Source organism: Triturus cristatus, chromosome 8 (genome assembly GCF_964204655.1).
Source record: "Triturus cristatus chromosome 8, aTriCri1.1, whole genome shotgun sequence".
Taxonomy (NCBI): domain Eukaryota; kingdom Metazoa; phylum Chordata; class Amphibia; order Caudata; family Salamandridae; genus Triturus; species Triturus cristatus.
This window is the reverse complement of record NC_140591.1, coordinates 602,525,306-602,545,860: the sequence shown is the minus strand read 5'-3', so window position 1 is coordinate 602,545,860 and position 20,555 is coordinate 602,525,306. Positions and strand designations below refer to the sequence as shown.

The following is a 20,555-nucleotide window of genomic DNA, read 5'->3' as shown; positions in this document are numbered from 1 at the left end:
AGAATACCTTTGTATGGGACCACAGCTGGTGGCCTGCAGAGCTCGGACCTACACCCACACCAACAGACCATGCACGCAACCTCTGCATCATCCTCGACAGCCAACTGACCATGAAACTACAAGTCAACGCAGTTATCTCCTCCTTCCACACACTTTGCATGCTCCGCAGAATCTTCAGGTGGATCCCCACCAACACCAGAAAGACCGTCACTCAGGCCCTCGCTACCAGCCGCCTTGACTACAGCAACGCCCTCTAGGCTGGCATCTCCACCCAGCTCCTTCGAAGACTCCAGACCATACAGAACACTGCAGCCAGACTCATTCTGGACCTCTCCCAAGCAAAGCCACATCACACCCCACCAGAGAGACCTCCACTGGCTTCCCATCTAGAAAAGATGCTAGTTCAAGATCCTCAAGAACTCCTACAAAGCCTTCCATGACCTAGGACCTGCCTACATCAGCCCTGGACTGAACTTCCACCAACCACCCAGACATCTGTGCTCCTCTAAACGAGCACACTCCACCCACATCCTTCTCAGACGCAGCTGTGGCTGCTCCTTCTCCTACATCGCTGCCAAGACCTGGAACGACCTTCCCCTCTAGCTTTGTACAGCCTCCTCGAGGAGACTCTAGAACTGGCTCTATGGAGACACAGTGCCCACATACCCCTGGGTAGACAGTGAGGCGCTTTTTGTTTTATTGACTGATTGATTGGTGGCATGCCAGATGGCATGTGTGGGCTCTACAGTGGTACCTGAAGTCCCAGTGGGCACAATATCAGGGAAATCTCCAACGTGGTCCAGATTTCAAAGTAGACTGCACAAGATCTGCTGTGGTGACTAATGGACCACAATTGGGTCCATGGCAGACCCTTGTCTCTTCCCCACCCAGAGCTGACAGTGGTGACCAGGATGCTCTGCTCCTCTGATATCGGTTGGAGAGCCAGGACATCTTTCTGGTTGTGCAGCACCTGGCACTCATTGAGCACCAGAGAAGACAAACTCATCCGTCAATGACTTGCGGATCACAAATGGTGGCTACATCCGGAGGTGGCACTGAGTCCCTTACATGAATGGGGAGAACCTTGCCTCTATCTGTTCGCCACCGTAGAGAACACACAATGTCAGCACTTCTGCGTGTTGGACTTTCCAGAGTGTCTCTCGCTTTGGAGACGCATTCCGCCTTGAGTGGAACTCTGGACTCCTGCATGCTTTTCTGCCAATACCACTCCTGCCCAAGTTCTCAAGAAGACCAGGACCGACCAAGCCAGAGTCATCTTAGTTGCCTAAACTCATGAGCATCGGTCCTCTGATCAGGCTGCCTCTTTGGAGGTCCTCCTGTTGCAGCAACTGGGCAGGGTCCTGCACCCGAACTTGCGTGCACTCCACCTTTATGCATGGAGATTGAGCAGCGACACTTGAGGTTTTTTGATCTCCTTCCGAGGTCATCTTGGCAGCCACATGTCCCTCCACTAAGACTGTATACACCTGCCGTTGGGATGCGTATGTGGCTTGGTGTTCCTCATGCCTTGTTGATCACCTTTCTACATCTCTGACAGAGGTGTTGCTGTTTGTTTTATCTTTAGCCTGGCAAGACCTTGCCCTGGACACTGTTAAAGATTACCTGCTTTGACTTTCTTGCGGTTTCCAGATCGACCCTTCCTGTTAAAGTCACCAGTTGTGACTCTTTTGCTGAAAGGCTTCCAACACTTGGTCCCTCCTACCCCTTTTGTGGTCCCCAATGGGACTTCCACCTGTTCCTCACATTTCTCATGTGTTCCCCTTTCAAGCTTCTACACAGCTGTTCTCTGCACCTCTTGACTCTAAATGGTCTTTCTAGTGGCCATTACATTGGTCAGGCGGAGGAGCCAGCTTCAAGTTCTGTTGGTTCACTCTCCATACGCTTTTCCCCAGACAAACTGGTCCTTTGGATTGGTGCTTCCTTCCTGCTGAAGGTTTTCACCCCTTTCATGTTGGCCAGAGTATTACTCTATCAACATTTTTCACTCCACCTCATCCTTCCAAGGAGGAGAGGAGACTCCATCATTCTTACCTAAAGAGAAGTGTCTTGTTCTACATTGATCGCACTAAAGACCATTGGGTGGATAATCGGCTCAACAGGGTCACTGGAGTGAAAAACTGAAAAGCCCTGCTGAAGCCACTACGTGGGCGTCACTCCGCACAGTCACGAAGCACTACTGCTTGGCCAGTCAGGTCTGTCAAGATGGGCATTTCATGTGCTCTGTCCTCCAGGACATTTTGTTTTTTTGCCAGTTTGCAAACCATCCTCCGGCGAGGAATTGCTTCTAAGTTAAGGAGTCTGCATTTTCTTGTACAGAGTCTATCTAACTGCAGATCACTCACCAATCCTCCCCTATTCTGTCAACTGGGCTGTGAACCCTAAAGATTTCTTTAGATACTGCACATTGGTCAAAACATTGGTTTTTATGTGATTCTGTGTGTTTGGTGCAGAAATAGTCTTGAAAGAAACTGATGTGTGTGTGCTGGGTTTGTGCTTATATGCGCACTGCAACATTACTTCAATGCTGCTGACATGGAGCTGATCGACACCACCTACTGGTGTTCAAAAGTGCTGCTCAAGATTTTCTGGATCCAGTTTAATGCCTGGGGAATATTATAAGAGGAGATGTCTGTGCTTAGATAGTCTCTACCAGAAAAGGCATTACCAAAGATACGTAACATGTTCGTTATGTACAATTACCTTGTATTCCTAAATGTTTTCATGCTTATAAATCTTGTATCCAAGTTCCTAATGGGAATCACAAGCTACATTTCTCAGTAGTATGTTTGTACTATATATGCTCTATCTAAACACAGTTTTCAATACCATAGTGCCCATGCATATCTCCAGGTCCAGGATGTAAACGGTTAGTACTATACCTCTCTGGAACCCATGTACAGCATCTGCATAGCTAATCGTAATCATTTTACTGTTCTTGGCAGAATTCCTGCATATTGCTCTCTACCTAGGTTACCCGTCTAAGTTTTGAGGGGTTTGAATTTTATGACGTGGTGAAGTGCAAAACAATAATACCAATACCTTCTACTTTACCTTTTATCCAAATGAGAAACGTATACCGATTGCACGATATAACACAGTTTCTTGGTCTTTTAGGCTTGGTACCTGCTACAATGTCAGAACCACCTCCTTTCAAGTGTCTCCTGATCAATAAAGTTGATGGAAGTTGTAAGACATTTAATGATTCTGAGCAAGAAGATTTGCAAGGGTTTGGTGTTTGCTTAGACCCAGTGTATGATGTAATTTGGAGGTAGGTTTTCCTTTGTTAATTCACATTTGTATTTTCCTTCTCCTTCATTGTGAGGCACTTGGTGATTTGCATATTTCCGCTCTGTGTTTTCTGTACTCTCTCTGCTCTAATGCTGTACTCTTAGTGTAAAATCATTAGCTCGCGGAAGGGTAGTAGAAGGCCCCTACACATCACTCTTTAGACCGACCGGTCTGGAGGCTTCAATACCGATGCATGCAAGTAAACATTTCAGTATTTAATGTTCCACCGATCTTGGTATGCCTTTTAAAACACATAGGTCTCTAACTACCTCCTCCACAATTTGACCGCAATTAGCCTACACTGGGGTCTTGAGACTAGGTCCGACCTAAGTTGAATGCCCTTGACCCCAGTGGACAATCGGAGCAGCTAGTTATATTGGCAGACACATGAGTAGGCATAGTTTAAAAATAATAGTTGCAAATATCAGAGTTTACTTTAAGTTGTGTAAATGTCATTTGTTTTTATCTGTTGTGGCAGGTTTCAGACAAACTCTAGGGAACTTTGGTGCTACAATGCTGTTGTGGCAGATTCCAGACTTCCTTCAGCCCTCGACATGCAGTCTAGATGCAGTATATTAAGCCCAGAACTTGCCCTACCAACGGGATCTAAAGCACTTACTACGAGGTCTCATGCTGCACTACATATTCTAGGTATGTCTGAGCTCAACAATGGCAGTGTTAATATGCCAAGTTGTTAACGTTTCTGCCTCTCACTGTTGGATAATTTTTCTTTTGTTGTGCATATGAGTGTAACAAATGATGCTTTATATGCTTCTACTTAAAATGTAATGAGATGGATTTAATGAGAGGTGGCGGGGAATAGGCAACTGGCTGAAACGTTTGTACTAACTGTTGAAAACCAGCAATCACAAGTGTTCTAAAATTCTAGCAGTATTTTGTGCTATGAGAGTCAAATTGTAAAGTATGTAAAGCACACGCTAATCCTTAAAGGTGGCTAGTGACTGCGCAGTAGAAGTTTAAAATAAAATGCTTAAAGGAATAGAAAATGTTGCAACACCAGAAGTGAAAAGAATCGGAGCTAAAAAGAAAAAAATACAGCATTCAAAACTAATGAAATAGTAAGGTGAAATAGAAGAGGTCTTTAATTACCCCGCAGATTGCTTAGGTTCCCTAAAACCGGGATAAACCTCAGGTCCGGTCACTCAAATGGGTCTAAGGAGGAGCGGGTGAATGGCGCGTGGTAGCATCATGGTTGACACTGTGCTTTTGATAAGTGATGGGACTGAAGCATGAATGGGAAAGAACTGATGAAAGACGTAAGATTGCGGCCCCATTCGGTGTAAGGTTCCAGAGCTGAAGTGGAGGCTGAGGATTAATGAGAGGAGTGAGTCCACAAAGGAACTGTTGGGACTGTCCTGCAAGGGTTTATGTCCTGCAAGGGTTCATGAGTAGCATTTAAGGAGCAGTGTCTCGTCTTCTACATAGATGAAACTGAGTAGAACAGCAATGGTGGGCAGATGTGTGGTGATGGAGTTAGACCTTGATGCTGTGCTGCTATGCCTGAGTCAAGTGGTAGAGTAATGTTGAAAGAAAGGGTATAGTGGATGCGGCTGCAATTCTTTTGAAGGGTCCCTAAGGAAGACTTTTTATTGTACTTTTTATGAGTACCATTGAGTTGGGTAACAATACAATATCTGTTATTCAGTGCCAAGATACCTCTGGGTGAACGTGCGCTTTACAAATACACATGTTCTGTTATTGTCTGTGTTCCAGTAGTGCCAAGACGCATACCCAAGAAGAGGTGATAGACGGTGGCACCTGAACTAGTTTAATAAGGCCTTCTACTAGCCTGTACTTTGCACAAGTGCTATTAGCATAAAAATACCAAGGAACCCACTAGAAGACCCTAGAGTGCTTTTGAGCTTGATAACTGGCCACAGAATAGGAAGGGTAGTATCACAAGGTTTTGCTTGTTCCAGGCAACCTGCTTGGGAGAGAGCCCTTGCTTTGTGAGATACTTTGTAGACTGAGTTTCCAGAAATGGCAAAGCTGAAGGAAAAGGTGCCTTGTTTGTTCATATGAACAGAGACCTCTTGGAGCGTATTAATGGTCTCAAAGTCAGATTGGGAGGCCAAGGAGAAAAGCATGTCTCTATCAATTAAAGAAACCCAATTAGGAAAGGAAATCAGTTCAATTAAACAGCTGTCAAAGATATAGCAAAAAACCAACCATACCAAAGCAGATTATTTAAGCCCTTGGAAGAAATGCACAACATCTGGAAGATGCATGTGAAGTACATGTGGGGTGTGGGGGTGGAGAAGAAAGAAAGCCCGGGGATATTCTAGTGAAAATGCACTCAGTAACGCTCAAAGAAACATTAATGGAAGCTTTTTGAAAACAAAAAGACATGTTTCAAGGGATGAAAGTTCTTCTGCTGGATTACATGTCTCAGACTACTATAGCCAAAAGGCATTTTAAGAAACAAATCGTAGGCCATCTTTCTCAAAAAAGGTCTGTTAAACATCTGCCTAACCATATATTTTCACCTTTTAGAAGGCAGTGGTGGCGTAGTGAACATATATTTTGGAAAATGAGAACCTGATACAATCAGGGAGCCCAAGTGTGGGATCCAAGAACAGTGAGATTGCTATATAAACATCCACACTCTCAGAAGGATAAACAGCAGCATGTGACTCCGGACTAGAAGGAAAGCTACCTGGGATTGAAGAATATTCTCTGGAGGAGTCTTGACAATTTGTCTTAGCCCTCTCAGGTGGTAGGGGCAGGGTAGTGAATTCATGTTTTTGTGTGTTCGGACGTTTTTCAGTTAGACAATATTTGTGCCCTGAATACTTTGTGGTCCATTTCTGTTAGAAATCTGGGCTGTCCTGGATGTCGAAGAGTTGGGTACTGTGAGATCTTTTTCTGATGCACATTTGATTGGTGATCATCCTGCTTTCCCAGCTGCGTGATGGGGCATCATTTGCGTACTCTGTATTTTTCGGTTGGGTTCGGTATTTGCATTAGATAGTAAAAGGATGAAGGAGGAGGTGGACCACAATACAATACAGACGAGGTTAAAATATTCTCAGTGGAGGTGGTGGTTCAGTAGGATGCAAGTACCTGCATATCGGATATTAATAGCCGTGGTTTGAATCAGATCACTTAATATAAAAGCACTGAATGCCCAGAACAATATGGTGAAAATGTTACATTTGCTGTAAAGGTTATGCTCTGAAGTGAACTGCTTTCGTAACGTTCACCTTCTAAGAAGAGAACAAGAGAAGCTGGGCTCAAGATCCTTCGCAGAACAATTCTGTTATGTCAGAAGCTTAAAGACAGGTGAAGTGGTACGTCTTCCTTTGCATCTGAAGAGAGACACCGTGCTGCAAGAGGAAGCGAGCAAAAAGGCTTTTCTATGGCAAGAACTATCAAAATGGACAGAATCCTAAACTCTAAACCAAGAAACAAAGAAAATGATATACTGCCACTCTTCAAGAGAAGCACTGTTTAATTCAGAGGCATTGAGGAGTCTCCCTCTGTTTCTGTAGAAACGTATACAAGGTCGAGTCTTCTGAAAGTACAATTCTGTGTGATAAATTGGTCCTAACTAAATAGACACCAATTCACACAGAGGAAAGACTTGGAGAGCCCCATCACAAAAAAACCAGCCAATTAGAGCTCTGAAGATAAATGAAACCCCATGACCTGACATCCTCACTGCTCTCTTTAAATAACAGATGGAATCGGAACTGATGGACCCCCTCGAGAAACTCTAAAATGTTTGAGCAATTTGAAGGGATTATGCTGACTGTCAGACATTACGATTCTATAACCCTAAATCCAGGCAAAGATCCTGCGCCCTGCTCCTCCTTTTGAACATTTACAATAACTAATGTGGGCACAAAATGCCACCATTTATCATGATCGTGTAGTCAAAGAACACTTGCTCGTATTAGCAGACCAATATCAGGCTCGTTGGTGATCTGCATTCTTGTGACAACACCAGGAAGGCAATTTTTTATTTTGACACAGATGGGGAGATCAGCCATGTTGCTCTCTGTGGGTACTGAAAAACGTTTCACCAGATAGACTGTTCTATCCTAGCAAAGGTCCAAATCAAGGTAGGAACAGGCCTCAGCATGTTTGTTTTAGCAATTTGCACCTCTACAAAGGCCTGAGTTTTAATGAATGGTAAACTCGCCCAGGAGATTAGAAAGGGGCACAAAGCAACGCCCCTTCCTTGTAATTTACAATAGTAGTGTATCGTTTAAGGGTAAGAAATGGTTGCGCATATGATCATCCATGATGACATTGTTTTCCCCTTCCCACCTTCACCTAGACATTAAAAATGACATCCTGTCTGTTAATTTATTTACAGCAGCATTGGATCATTTCACATATACTTAGCTTTGTATTTTGTTCCCAGGGTAAGCTGTAGTGCAACTAACAGCAAGGAGAAGGAAGGAATACTAGAATTAATCTCAGCCAGTTGCTTTGCAGTCCATTGTTGTCTGTGAGACAGAGACCAGCCATTTGCAAATCAGTCCTGCTCCAATTCACTAACAAGCACATTTAGGCTGAACCCAGTCTGAGGTTGGTTTTGTTCCCCTTAAGAGGGAACATTGCTTAGTAGTTAATTTTGTATTGCTCCAATAGGAGCACCACAAAGGCGGTTGATTGCTGTAGTGGCATAGTGAGCAAAGAAAAGATGGCCTTGGAAATGACTTAGACCAGTTACTGTTGGTTGAGATTAATTTATATGTTCCACACTTCACTTTTTTACATTTCCCACTGTTGTCAATTCTCCGTTGGTCCAAATGTTTTATCAACCCAATTATTAGTGAAGCCTTCCTAAAATCATGGTACATATTAGTTGACTCTGTCGTGATAACTATTACCTGCCACATTTCCTGCCCATTTATATGATCCTGGATTTTACTCTTGCATTAGATGTTACCATCAGGAGGTGCAGGGTGTATTATGACAGTGGCTAAGTTCAAGGGAAGGCAGGTGAAGTCTTTCGATGTGTAGATGTGATTTAAAGTTCCAGATGGTAAAATTCATGCAGTATTTGTGATTACTCCAGTATTGGAACTTTCATAGACTCCCATAGCTTGTATAATTCCCCGTCGTCAGAATGTGGAGTCTTGGTAAATAAAAATAATATAGCAGTAGGTACAAAAAAGAAGGAAAGGCCTAGGCCTAATCACATTTTGTAGCATATCCACCTCTTTTTGTAAAAGAGACCAAAATAAAGCAACAACCAATCAGAATAGCCTCACCCCACAGAACCCTCCTTAGAGAACCTCAGAGCCTCAGATTTTCTACCGCGCGTTGTGCTTAGGGAGTCCTTCTTGAGCTCTGCTCATTTCAACTATTTTCTACTGTTTCTGCAGCAGTTTTTTCTTCAGAATTGTTGGATTTTTCTGTTAGAATGTCTGACAAGGAGAAGAAAGATCTTTTCAAGGCTTGTTCCACCTGTGGCAAGAAAAGGTTGTATGTGGTGGACAGGCATAATGACTGCATCTACTGCCTGTATCCGGACCACAAGGCTCAGGACTGCAAGATCTGCTGCACCTTTTCTACAAAGACTCTCCGGGACCGTGAGGGTCGCCTTCTCACCTGGCTCCACAAGCTGAAGTCAAGGAAGGAAACACTATCAAGTGATAGCGATGATTATTCAACTGCCCCTTCATCCAGAAGGTCAGTGAAGAGGGGTAGGGCTTCCCCTTCTCCATCTACAGACCGTCACGCAAAGGCCTCAAAAAAGACCCCCGTGAGTCTGAGAGCCTAAGTCCTAGCGAATCTCTTCACCATGGTGCAAAGGAGAGGGAAGGACTACCTTCTGCAGGAGCTGTGACAAAGACTGATAAACATTTTAAAAAGCCGCCTTCTCTGTCATCTGAGAAGTCTGATAAGGCTGGTCAATCGTTGACGACGCCGAAAAAGACTGTCGACGAAGATTTCAAAGGTACAATCCATAACAGTTCCACCGTCGACGGGCTCGTCGACGGTGCCTTCAAGTCTCCATCCGTCTACGCTGGTGTTGACGAGCTCGTCGTCGTCGACGATGACCATTCCTTCAACGTCGACGAAGGTGTCGACGACTATGACTTCAGCGTCGATGACGTCAACGAGAGGTTCGACGACGGTGGCGACTACAGCGGGAGTGTAGACGGTCTCGTCGACGACAGTGTAGACGACGCCGATTTCATTGTCGACGATATGCTCGTCGATGGTGGACCTCCCGTCGACTACCTCGTCGACGACGACGATTTCCTTTGTTTCTCCACCGTCGACGGTACCGCCGACGTCTTCGTCGACGGAGAAGATTACTATTTCTTTGAAGAAAATCACGCCGGACATGACTTCTCCAAGAAGGGTTACCCCTCTGCCTCCCGCGCTGTTGCTGGAGGAGGAGGACGATTCTGAGGATGATTCTTTTGGCTATGCTAAATAGCCCTCCACTGCTTCTGGTCAAGTGCCAGGACACTGATTCTGAGGTTGAATACCTTCGGTTGAATACCTTCATGGGCACTCTTATCAGCACCCTTTTCAACGTTAGGATGACACTAGACAGGAGATGCTTTCTGTACCTTCTTCCCTCTTGACGGATCTTCAAGATATGTTACAGGACTATAGGAGGAAATTCTCCCAGCCACCTCCTCCTTCACTTCCTTTGACGCAGAATGTTTCTGCTCCACCAGCTCGTTCTGTGTCTTCGCCAAGATCATCGTCCCAGATGATTTCACAACCGCAGTTTACCAGTCCAGTCTCACATCCGGTGGTTCCAGACTTGCAGATTGATTCCTCGGACGAGGATCAGGGCGATATCATCAGGCTGGACCAGGCTACTGAGTGGGATGATTGTTATACCGGACCCAGCTTCTCCAACACCGGATACAGCTGATTCTCCCCCCGCAGACATTGGGGGGTTTTATAAAGTGATGGAGAGAGCTTCTGGCAGATTTAAACTTCCCATGCCTTCTGTTCAAACTGAATGATTTCTTTATGATTTTAAAGAACCTTATAGGAAGACTGTCCGTTCCATTCCTATTGTCAGCCATGTCTGGGAGGAAGGTCTTAAGGCAATGAAGAATACGGCTACTGTCATTCCAGTCTTGCCACGTCTGGAGTAAAAAAACAAGGCCCCTGAGGACAGTCCAGCATCCTTAACAGGTCAACCGGATTCGGTGATATCTCAGGCGGCTCAGAAGAAATCACGTAATCCTTCAGCGCCTCTTACTACTCCTCCGGATAAGTAAGGCGGACGCCTAGATAATGCTGGGAAAAGATTTTCCTCAATGGCAATTCTTCTGATTAGAGCTGCGAATTGTGAGAAAGTGGCTCTGTATATACTGTTCCCAAATAGGTACAGTGTACACCGAGTCCACAGTCCCCAGAGGTTTGGCAGAAGCTAATGTTAGATATAACCTTACTCTCTAAAGTGGTAGCTTGGTCGAGCAGTAAGGCAGTATCAGAGGACAGTGTAAAGCATTTGTTGTACACACTCAGTCAGCAAATGGTTTCACACACTCAATAACTGAACTCTAGGCCAATGGTTTATATATAAAACATATATGCTTGTTTTATTTTAGAACCAACAATAGGTATTAAAATATACTTTGTCAGAATGAGATGCTTTAGGTAAATACTTTTGCAATATGCAATTGGCTTTTGTAGAGAACTACAAGTTGTTGCAATAGGCAACACAATTTTAAACACAATTAATGCATTGAGTTCAATGGAAGATTCAAGTTATTTGCAATAGATTACTCTCAGGATTACTTTTGTAATTCCAGGACTGATCCTAGATTCAGTCCTGGGACAGATCTTAGAAACAAGTGATAAAAGTCGACTTAGTTACTACTAGGATTTTTAGGTAATATTTTGCTATTTTAAAAGTTGACAGAAGAAATTTCATAGAAAACATTCAATGATTCCCTATGGAAGAAAATTCAAGTTGCAGGTATAGTATGTTCTCGTTAATTTTGTAATCCAGTACTGGGTGCCTAGACTCAGTACTGGGACCTCTATCTAAAACAGGTAAGTAATTACGTTTTCACAGTTAGCACGATTTTTAAAGAATATTTAGAGTTTGCAAAAATCGACACAGAAATTTCACAGAAAAACAGTCAATGGTTACCTATGGAAGAAAATTGGGTTACTGGTAAGTACGGTTGTGAAAATTTTTCAGGGTCAGTGCTGGGCACCAAGATCTAGCACTGGGATCTCTCCTAAAAGCAGGTGAGTATTTTCGTTTTGGTTACTCGGCTGATTTTTGGTGAATATTTTAAGTTCTAGAAACTCCACACTTAGAAGATATTTCAGAAGAAAACAGTCAATGTTACCCTATGGAGAAAATTGAGTTATCGGCTTTTGGGTAAGTACTCGACTGGCAGAGTTGAGGTTCTGGGCACCGACTCCGGTTTGGAAAAAGATTGCAAGCTCTGGGATGAAGATTCTTCAGGTGCCACCACCACTTCGTAAGGTAAGTTGGGTAGTTGGAGGATAGGTAGGTACCCAGGAGTTGGGCACAGGGGGCCGCAGGGCCCCGGGTGCAGGGGTGCCTTTTGGTGTTTGGAAATCTTAACCTTTGTTGATCGTGGTTGGGGGGGGGTACCTGGTTCTGAGGCTGCAGGCGTCGTCAGGAGCGTCGAGGGAAGTCCTTGGGTGCCGGACTCAGGGTCACAGTCGCCGGGGGGGGTCGCCCTCGTGGTCTTTGTTCACTCCGGCACAGGCCAGGCTTAGCGGGTGCAGAGTGTGCAGGGTTCGCGGCTCCGGGCTGATGCCAGGGATTAGATGCTGAGTTTGAGCAGAGCCTCTGCTCATGGGAGTCCCAGGTGCTTAGAGCCAGGAGGTAGCCAGGTTCTCCGGGGTTTGTGAGGTTGCTAGCCACAAGAGGTGCTGGGTTGGAGCAGGAGCAGGTTCGAGCAGGAGCAGGTTCGAGGGTCGACAGGCCGGTAGGGCTGGGGCCACAGCAGTTGGTGTCTTCCTCTTCGTAGCGGCTGCACAGCAGATCTTCTTTCTTCTTGCTCTTCTTTGTATTTTGGAATCTGGAATCTGGGGAAGGAAGGTTCAGGGTGCCCCTAAATACTAGATTTAGGGGCGTTACAGGTAGGTAAAGAGGAGGGACCAATGGGTCCCTGTCCTGGGGTGGGTACACCCCCTATTCTGCCACTCTCCTGTGGGAGGGAGGCAGTAGCCTAGTCCTGATTGGGCAGGGCCTCCCATCTTCAAGATGGCGAGCGCCCGAAGATGTGCTTCACCTCGCCTCCCCCACCTGAGGGGTGGGGTTGACAGGCTGGCACATCCCCTGTCCTTATTTGGGGTTTCCAGCCAGGCTTTCCGCCAGAGTGGGGGTTGCAAGGGGCCTGGGGAAGCTCACAGATGCGGCATGCCTTTGAAGCTTCCCCCTGTCCATCCTGGGGGAGGAGATCTAGAACCTCGTCCAGGATGTGCATTGTTGCAGGCCCAGGAGAGCAGGGGTTCTCCTACCCAGGGGTCCAGCAACATGTCTGCTGTGTGGCAGCCTCCCAGACCAGACGTGGATTGTAGGTTAGGTTTCAGGGGGCATCTCTAAGATCCCCTCTGTGGTTCTTGGTACATTAAATCCCACACTGGCATCAGTGCGGGTTTAATGTGCTGAGAAGTTTGATACCAAACTTCTCAGAATTCAGTGTTGCCATTATGGTGCTCTGGAGTTCGTGTTTGACGAGCTCTCAGCACCATGAACTCTAAAATGGCAGCACTGCACTTATAGTGCCCAGGAATGGACCTGGGTACTGTAAGGACGCAGGGCCCACACCACTGGCATAGGGCACCCAGCTAGAGGGGTGTCTGATGTATGCCAGGGCAGTGTAGGTGTTGTCTTGTACCCAGACACTCAGCCTGCAAGGTGTGTGTGTGTTTTTGTGTGTGTGTGTTTTTGTGTATGTGTGTTTTTGTGTGTGTGTGTGTTTTTGTGTGTGTGTGTGTTTTTTGTGTGTGTGTGTTTTTGTGTGTGTTTTTGTGTGTGTTTTTGTGTGTGTGTGTTTTTGTGTGTGTGTGTGTTTTTGTGTGTGTGTGTGTTTTTGTGTGTGTGTGTGTGTGTGTGTGTGTGTGTGTTTTTGTGTGTGTGTGTGTTTTTGTGTTTGTGTGTGTTTTTGTGTTTGTTAGGGTACAGGGCCTCTAAGGGTGGCACAATGGGTGCTGCAGCCCTTGGAGGCCTTCCCTGGTCACAAGGCCCTGGGTACCTAGGGTACCATTTACCAGGAGCTGACATGTGGCCAGGGTTTGCCAGTTTGAGGTTTTTGGGGAAGGAACATAGGCCCTGGGCACCTGATTGGCAGGAGTCCAGGGCACACTCAGTCAAAGTACATTCAGCAAAAAGTGGGGGCATACCATACAAGAAAGATGGCACTTTATCACACGAATGCGCTGGCTATACTTGCAAGATACGATCGTCCGATGTGGTGTGACTTCTCACCATATCTAGACCAGCTGCCTCAGTAAAACAAAGTGGAAGCAAAGAAGATCTTGTTGGAGGGAGAGGTCACGTCTGCTGAGATTGACTGCGCAATGGACATTGCCACGATGGCTTTCCGTTCACTTGCAGGCGCAGCTGTTATTCGTCGCCAAGGCTGGCTAAGGGCAACATGGTTCCGGCCAGAGGTCCAGAACAAGATTCTGGACCTTCCGTTTGATGGGGAGGCATTATTCGGTAAACATAATGATGATGCCCTCCAAAACATCAAAAAGGATACGGAGACCGCAAGGTCCTTAGGAACCCTACAATATCGAAAGGTTCCTTTCCGTCGGGCCAGAGAAAGGAGTACTACAACCTACAGAGGTTCTTACCAGCAGCAACGGTATCCTTCTTATAATTCAGCGCCTCAGTCTTATTGGCCATCTTACTATCAAAGACAAGGCCAGACCTCTTCTTTCTCTAGGTCTAACTCAAGAGGAAAACAAAATCGCCAGGGGCGTGACGCCTCTACGCGACAATAGCGGCGTGCTGGCTCTTCCTGCTGTACCCCCCCTCCGCGACAACATCTGTGGGGGGCAGGGTATCTCAATACCTCCACAATTGGCGACGGATTACATCAGACCGTTGGGTACTCAACATCATCCAATATGGCCATACACTGGAATTTGTACATCTTCCACCTTACAAGCCCCCTGCCGCCATGCCTTCGAAACATCTGCGGCTCGAAGTTCATCAGATGTTGCTCAAAGGAGCTGTGGAGCCAGTCCCTTTTCCTCAGAAGGGAGAGGGTTTTTACTCAAGATTTTTTCTGATTAAGAAGACGCCGGAAAAATGGCACTCCATTTTAGATCTCAGGGAGCTAAACACCTATCTCATAAAGCAATCCTTTCGGATGGTGTCTCTCCTGGACATTTTACGTCTACTCAATCCGGGGGATTTTATGGCCACTCTCGATCTCGAGGATGCCTATTTTCACATACCCATTCATCCAGCCCACAGGAGGTTTCTACGGTTTACAGTAGGCAAGAGCCACTTTCAGTTCAAGGTTCTACCTTTTGGACTTCCATCTGCTCCAAGGATCTTTACCAAGGTGTTAGCGCCGGTGGCAGCTTTCCTCTGGAAGCAGCATTTTCAAGTCTTTCCCTACCTGGACGATTGGATGCTGAAGGCCACTTCCAGACAGGCAGGGGAGGAAACAGTCTATGCATGTACGCGTCTGTTCAGCAATCTGGGCCTGATTCTCAACCGGAAAAAGTAATCTCTCTGTCCGTCCAAGGAGGCACGATTCCTAAGAGCCATTCTGGACACGACTCTCAACAAGGCTTCTCCATCCTTCGAAAGGCAAGGAAAACTGATGTCCATGGCTCAGATATTGAGAAGGTGTCTTTCAGTTCGCCATTACAAATCCCTGCTTGGAACAATTTCCTCTTGCATTCCTTTGATACCTCACTGCAGGTTACGGATGCGTTCACTTCAGGAACAACTCGACCTACAATGGCGTCAGGTGGACGGATCCTTCGACGACAAGGTTATGATCACTCCAGCTATGAAGAAGGCCGCCTTGTGGTGGATGAAGGAACAGAATATATCCCAAGGTCTAGCCTTCGTACTCGATCCAGCTCCTCAAGTTGTAACTACAGATGCCTCCCTGGAAGGCTGGGGCGCGGTTTTACAAGATTTACATGTGAGCGGTCATTGGTTGCCTCAGCACCGCCTTCTTCATATCAATCTCCTGGAACTCAGGGCGATTTATCTGGCTCTTTGGGCTTTTCTTCCACGGCTGCAAGGTTCAACGGTTCTTGTCCGCACGGACAACACCACAGCCATGCACTACATAAACAAAGAAGGGGGTACCAGATCTCTTCCGTTGTCACAGGGAGCCCAGAGGATTTGGAGGTGGGCTATCCTTCACAGGATATCTCTGAAGTCAGAACATCTTCCAGGAATACTAAAAAAAAAGGTGGACCTGCTCAGCAGGCTGTCGTCCGTCTGCCACGAATGGGAACTGAACCAGACTGTCTTTCAGGAAATCTTTCACTGGTGCGGCAGACCTGCAATAGACCTCTTTGCCTCTCCAAAGAACAAAAAATGCCCGTTTTACGCCAGCAAGCTACACCATCGAGGATCGCTGGGGAATGCGCTTTCGATAGCCTGGTCAGGGGCATTTGTATACGCTTTTCCCCCATTCCGTTGATACTCGGAGTACTCAGGAAGATCTGGATGGAACTGTGCAAGATGATCTTAATGGCTCCAGCTTGGCCGAGGCAGTTTTGGTTCATGGAGCTTCATCTTCTCTCCCTGGTCCCTCCACAGCCACTAAGGATGGTCCCAGACCTTCTCATTATGTCCCAGGGCCAGATCAGGCATCCGGTCCCCCGCTCCTTACACCTAACAGCATGGCTCCTGAGCAGCGAGAGTTTCTTGGGCTAGATCACTCGGAGGAGATTAAGGAGGTGCTTTCTCAGGCCATGGCTCCGTCTACTAATAAGACATACCGTTTAAAATGGAAGAGATTCTGCAGCTGGTGTCAGCAGGAGGGTTTGACCCTTTTACATCTCAACCTCACCAAGTTCTTCCATATTTCATGTCTTTGGCTAAAGCGGGGCTGGCTCATTCATCCATTAAGGTTTATTTGGCGTCTGTTTCTCGTTATAGATGTACTGCATCTGGTCCTTCTCTTTGGTCAGCCAGGTTTGTCAAGCAGTTCCTCAAAGGTCTTTTTAGAGTCTTTCCTCCAGTGAGGCCTCCGCCTCCTATGTGGCATTTGAATTTGGTTCTCACCCAGCTGATGAAACATCCGTTTGAGCCGATTCATCGAGCAGACTTGAAATTCCATTCCTGGAAGGTAGCACTTCTCCTAGCTCTAACTTCTGCAAGAAGAATGGGGAAATTACAGGCTCTGACAATCCAGGAACCTTTTCTACAATTCAAGAAAAATACAGTGATCCTAAGGACTAACCCAAAGTTCATACCTAAGATGCCTTCGGACTTTCATTTAAATGAACCAGTGATCCTTAAGGCTTTCTTTCCTCAGCCCTCTACGCCGGCGGAAAGATCACTTCATTCTCTGGATGTGCAGAGATGTTTGAAATTCTATCTGGACCGTACTAAAGATTTCCGAAAATCTTCTCAATTTTTTGTTTCATTTAGCACTCCCCGCAAGGGCTTGCCCCTGTCCAAGCAGGGTATTGCTCGGTGGGTGTCCAGTGCTATAAGTTTTTGTCATTCAGCAGCGGGCAAACCCCTGGAGCGTAGAGTCCGAGCACACACTACAAGGTCCATGGTTTCGTCTACGGCCCTCTTTGCTGGGGTCCAGATTAAAGATATCTGCAGGACTGCCACTTGGAGCAGCTCGCACACCTTCACAAGACATTACTGCCTGGAGGCCTCGACACAGGAAGACACGGTTGTAGGCCAGGCAGTCCTGAGGAACCTCTTTCATTGAGTGGTGAGCTTTCCTTTCTTCCCTCCTTCCTTTCTTTCTTATTATTGGCACATCTTGGTTTTGGAATTGTATGTGTATTTACTCTTATTCTTAAATGTTATTGCACTGTTTTTTAATACAAGGAAAGAGCAAAATGTGCTTCTGACTTCTAGCTACTCTCATACATGCTATGGGAATCTATGAACGTTCCAATACTGGAGAACCAAAGTTACGGGTAAGTAACTTGTTTTCTTGCATTAAGTCGTGAGCTCAGAAATTTAGTCCAGGGGGTGGGGGGGAATTAGAAATCTGTTGAAAAACACGTGCTTTAATTCACCAGATCTGGTGGCCTGATCTCACTCACTTAGAGGCTATAGCTCCGAACACCCATCTCTTATTTGATATTTTACTTACAAAATAGACTCCCAAAAGAACAGCTGGAATCCCTACACAGTCTCTTGAATGTGTGATCAACACAGGGCATGAATCTTAAGGCAGTGACTTTTTTAACTGTTGAATAATCTGTAATATCTTTAATAATTTGAAGTTTAGTGTCGTAAAACTGTATGTTCTTAACTGTTAATTCTTTGTTTCAGGTTGTCTTGACACACTGGCTGCTATGCAGGACTTAAAAATGGGAGTGGCAAGTACAGAGGAGGAAACTCAGGCCGTTTTGAAAGTGTATTCAAAGGAGGATTACAGCGTTGTAAATCGATTTGAAAGTATGATTTGTTTGCACGTAGTAAATATATTCTGTGATATGTATTGCTATAGATAATGGATTCTTAGTACATATTTCTTAATGATCACATTTGCCGGTTCAACTAGATATACGCTTATTATTTATATCATAATTTCTTAATGATTGCCAGTCTCTTTGAATTACAGTTTGTATCCAAAATTAAAATAGTCTGTCGCTGTACCAAATTAATAATCTTCCAGTTTATGAGACACTTAACTATTCTTTAACTACATTTATGATCTAGCAGACACTTTATTTCCCAAAACCTATCATTAAAACTTCCTTTTTTTAAAATTTATGTTGTGAACTCTCCTAGTTTAAGCTGACCACGTTTATGTTCCCTGTTGTTCAAATGCAACTATCTAAAGACTTAAATGCAATGTTTTTCATTTAGGTCATGGAGGTGGCTGGGGTTACTCTGCGCATTCTGTAGAGGCCATTCGTTTCTGTTCAGATGCTGACATTTTGCTTGGAGGTTTAGGACTCTTTGGTGGTAGAGGGGAATACACTGCTAAGATCAAGGTAAGGTGATGACCATTTTATGCTGAATCCTTCTGTCTTTTTAAAACGGTCTCCCAACTTGAATCGTAAAAATATCAGTTTCAGTCGTGATAATAACATGTCCTAGCAATCATTTTTCAGTTTCTAGTTTGTGTTGTATTGTAATGGTTGTGTGGCATCCCTGCTAGATCCTTACCTATAGTTTGCTTTCGGAGAATCCCAGAGCCATCAGGTTTGGCGTTTCCCGCCAAATCCTTCTTTTGTCAGTATTCTGCAGCTCAAAATCCTCAAGTTAAGGCCCCTTATAAAATGCTTTATTGTTCGGCTTACTAAACAAATACAATGCAACAATAGGCTCATAGTTGCTTGATACATACGAGTACGTTATAAGCCTACACAGACTTATCAATGAACATTAGAACAATGTCTTTTAAATGTCTTCAACTCATTCCCTGCCTTTGCAATCACATCAAATTATGGCAATAATCTTAGATTACATCATATATCTGAAAGAGACATGTTGGTGATAGATTCCTTACCTTAGAATATCCCCAGGCGTCAGACTGGATCCGGAAAGTTTTTTGTCAACAGTATCCCTGCGCGTCGGAAGGTGGCATTGTGCTGCTCCGCGTCCGTCGCTGGCGTTGTAAGCGCCAAAATGACGTCACAGAGACTACTTAGGCGCCACCCATGCGCGCTGCCGTCAGTTCTTTCTTTTTCCGTGCCAGCAAGCGCAGATCCGGTTAGAGCACCTACCGAGTCACTTTTTGACAAAACTTTTGAGACTTTTTGTCTCCATTTTTGAGTCTTTGACTCCTGGTGCCACGTAGGGATGCCTGGATTTCAATCCTGTGGGACCTGTCGCCGTACGATGTCGGCGGCCGACCCCCATGGCGTCTGGCTCTACTGTCTGGAGCGCGACCATGACTCCCGGTCATGTTCCGACTGTCTGGCCATGGCTCCGAAGGCCTTGGGGGAGTGGTCCCGCTAGCTGCTGGAGAACAGTCAGTCGTCCCCTCGCCGTTCGAGGTCCATGGGTCGTTCGTTGGACCGCACGTGGAGCCATCACCATCGTTCCTCGGGGTCGAAGTCTTCACACTGAATCGGGTAAGACACGTCATAAGAAGAAGTCGAAGAAGCGTTTCTGCTCTCTGACGTCCCCCCCCGTCGGTCTCCAGACGCGGACGTGGAGGCCCGGGGTCCCACCCCCGCGGCTCCTTTGGTGCCTGAGTCCCACGACCTACCTACCTACCTTATCTGGGTCCGTCGGTGACTCCTGCCCAGGTGCAAGATTTTCTTGCTGCCATGGACCACCTTTTTAGGCCTCGGGCTCCTGCCAGCGCACCTTCGGGCCCCGCAGTCCCAGCTGAGGACCCTCCCTTACCGGTGGCTCCGGCGCCGCAAAGTCCTCCTCCGCCGGCGGCTCCGGCTCCGCAAGGTCCTCCGCCGGCGGCTCCGGCGCTGCCCTCTGCTCCGCTCCTGGCACTGCAATGGGTTCCGTTCGTTCCACCACCACCACCCTTGCCCGGGTTCCCGGACAATATTGTTCCTGGTTGGGACTCTAATTGGGACAAGGATCGGGACCGGCGCTGTTCGACCCTTTCTATTCCCTTGTCCCAGCCCCACGTCCGCAGCCTGTTCCATGGGCAGTGGAGGAAGGGGACGACTGGCAGGGGTCTGAGGACCCTCTTGCACGGTAGTGCGTGTCGGAACAGGAATGGACAGAGGAGTTGGAGGATGCAGGTGGCCTTGTCCTCTCATCTGACCCTGGTTTTCTTTCTTCTCCCGCTGTGGCTATGGAGGAGGGCGCCACATACACTGTTGTGCTCCGTAGACCAGCTGAGGCCCTTGACCTGCCTACGGTGTCCCTCAAAACTAATCTCCTCACTGAAGTACTTCAGCTGGCGGCAAGCTCTATGGAGCCCCTGCTTCAGTTCCATGAGGCGTTAACTGACGTATTAATGGGCACCTGGTCTAAACCAGCCACGGGGGTTCCCGTGGATAAAAACGTGGCCGGGCGCCATCGCTCGGTCCCGGGTGACCCTGCTTTTTTGACAACCCACCCTACACCGGAGAGCTTGGTCATTCAAGCCTCCACTTCCCAAGGCGCGTTCCCTAACGCCCCGCCGTATAAGTAATCTAAGAAG

The 20,555-nt window shown here is 46.4% G+C and overlaps 1 protein-coding gene across 15 annotated transcripts in view; it reads left to right on the top strand.

Annotated features, from left to right (window-relative positions):
- Positions 1-20,555, top strand: part of MYCBP2 (MYC binding protein 2) — a 1,771,217-nt gene that overhangs the window by 434,555 nt on the left and 1,316,107 nt on the right. For all 15 annotated transcript variants that reach the window (XM_085622060.1, XM_085622057.1, XM_085622054.1 and 12 more), the window contains 4 exons: positions 3,136-3,289; positions 3,788-3,960; positions 17,762-17,887; positions 18,302-18,429. In XM_085622060.1, coding sequence (XP_085478186.1) covers positions 3,136-3,289; positions 3,788-3,960; positions 17,762-17,887; positions 18,302-18,429 — 581 coding nt within the window. The remainder of the gene's footprint in view (positions 1-3,135; positions 3,290-3,787; positions 3,961-17,761; positions 17,888-18,301; positions 18,430-20,555) is intronic.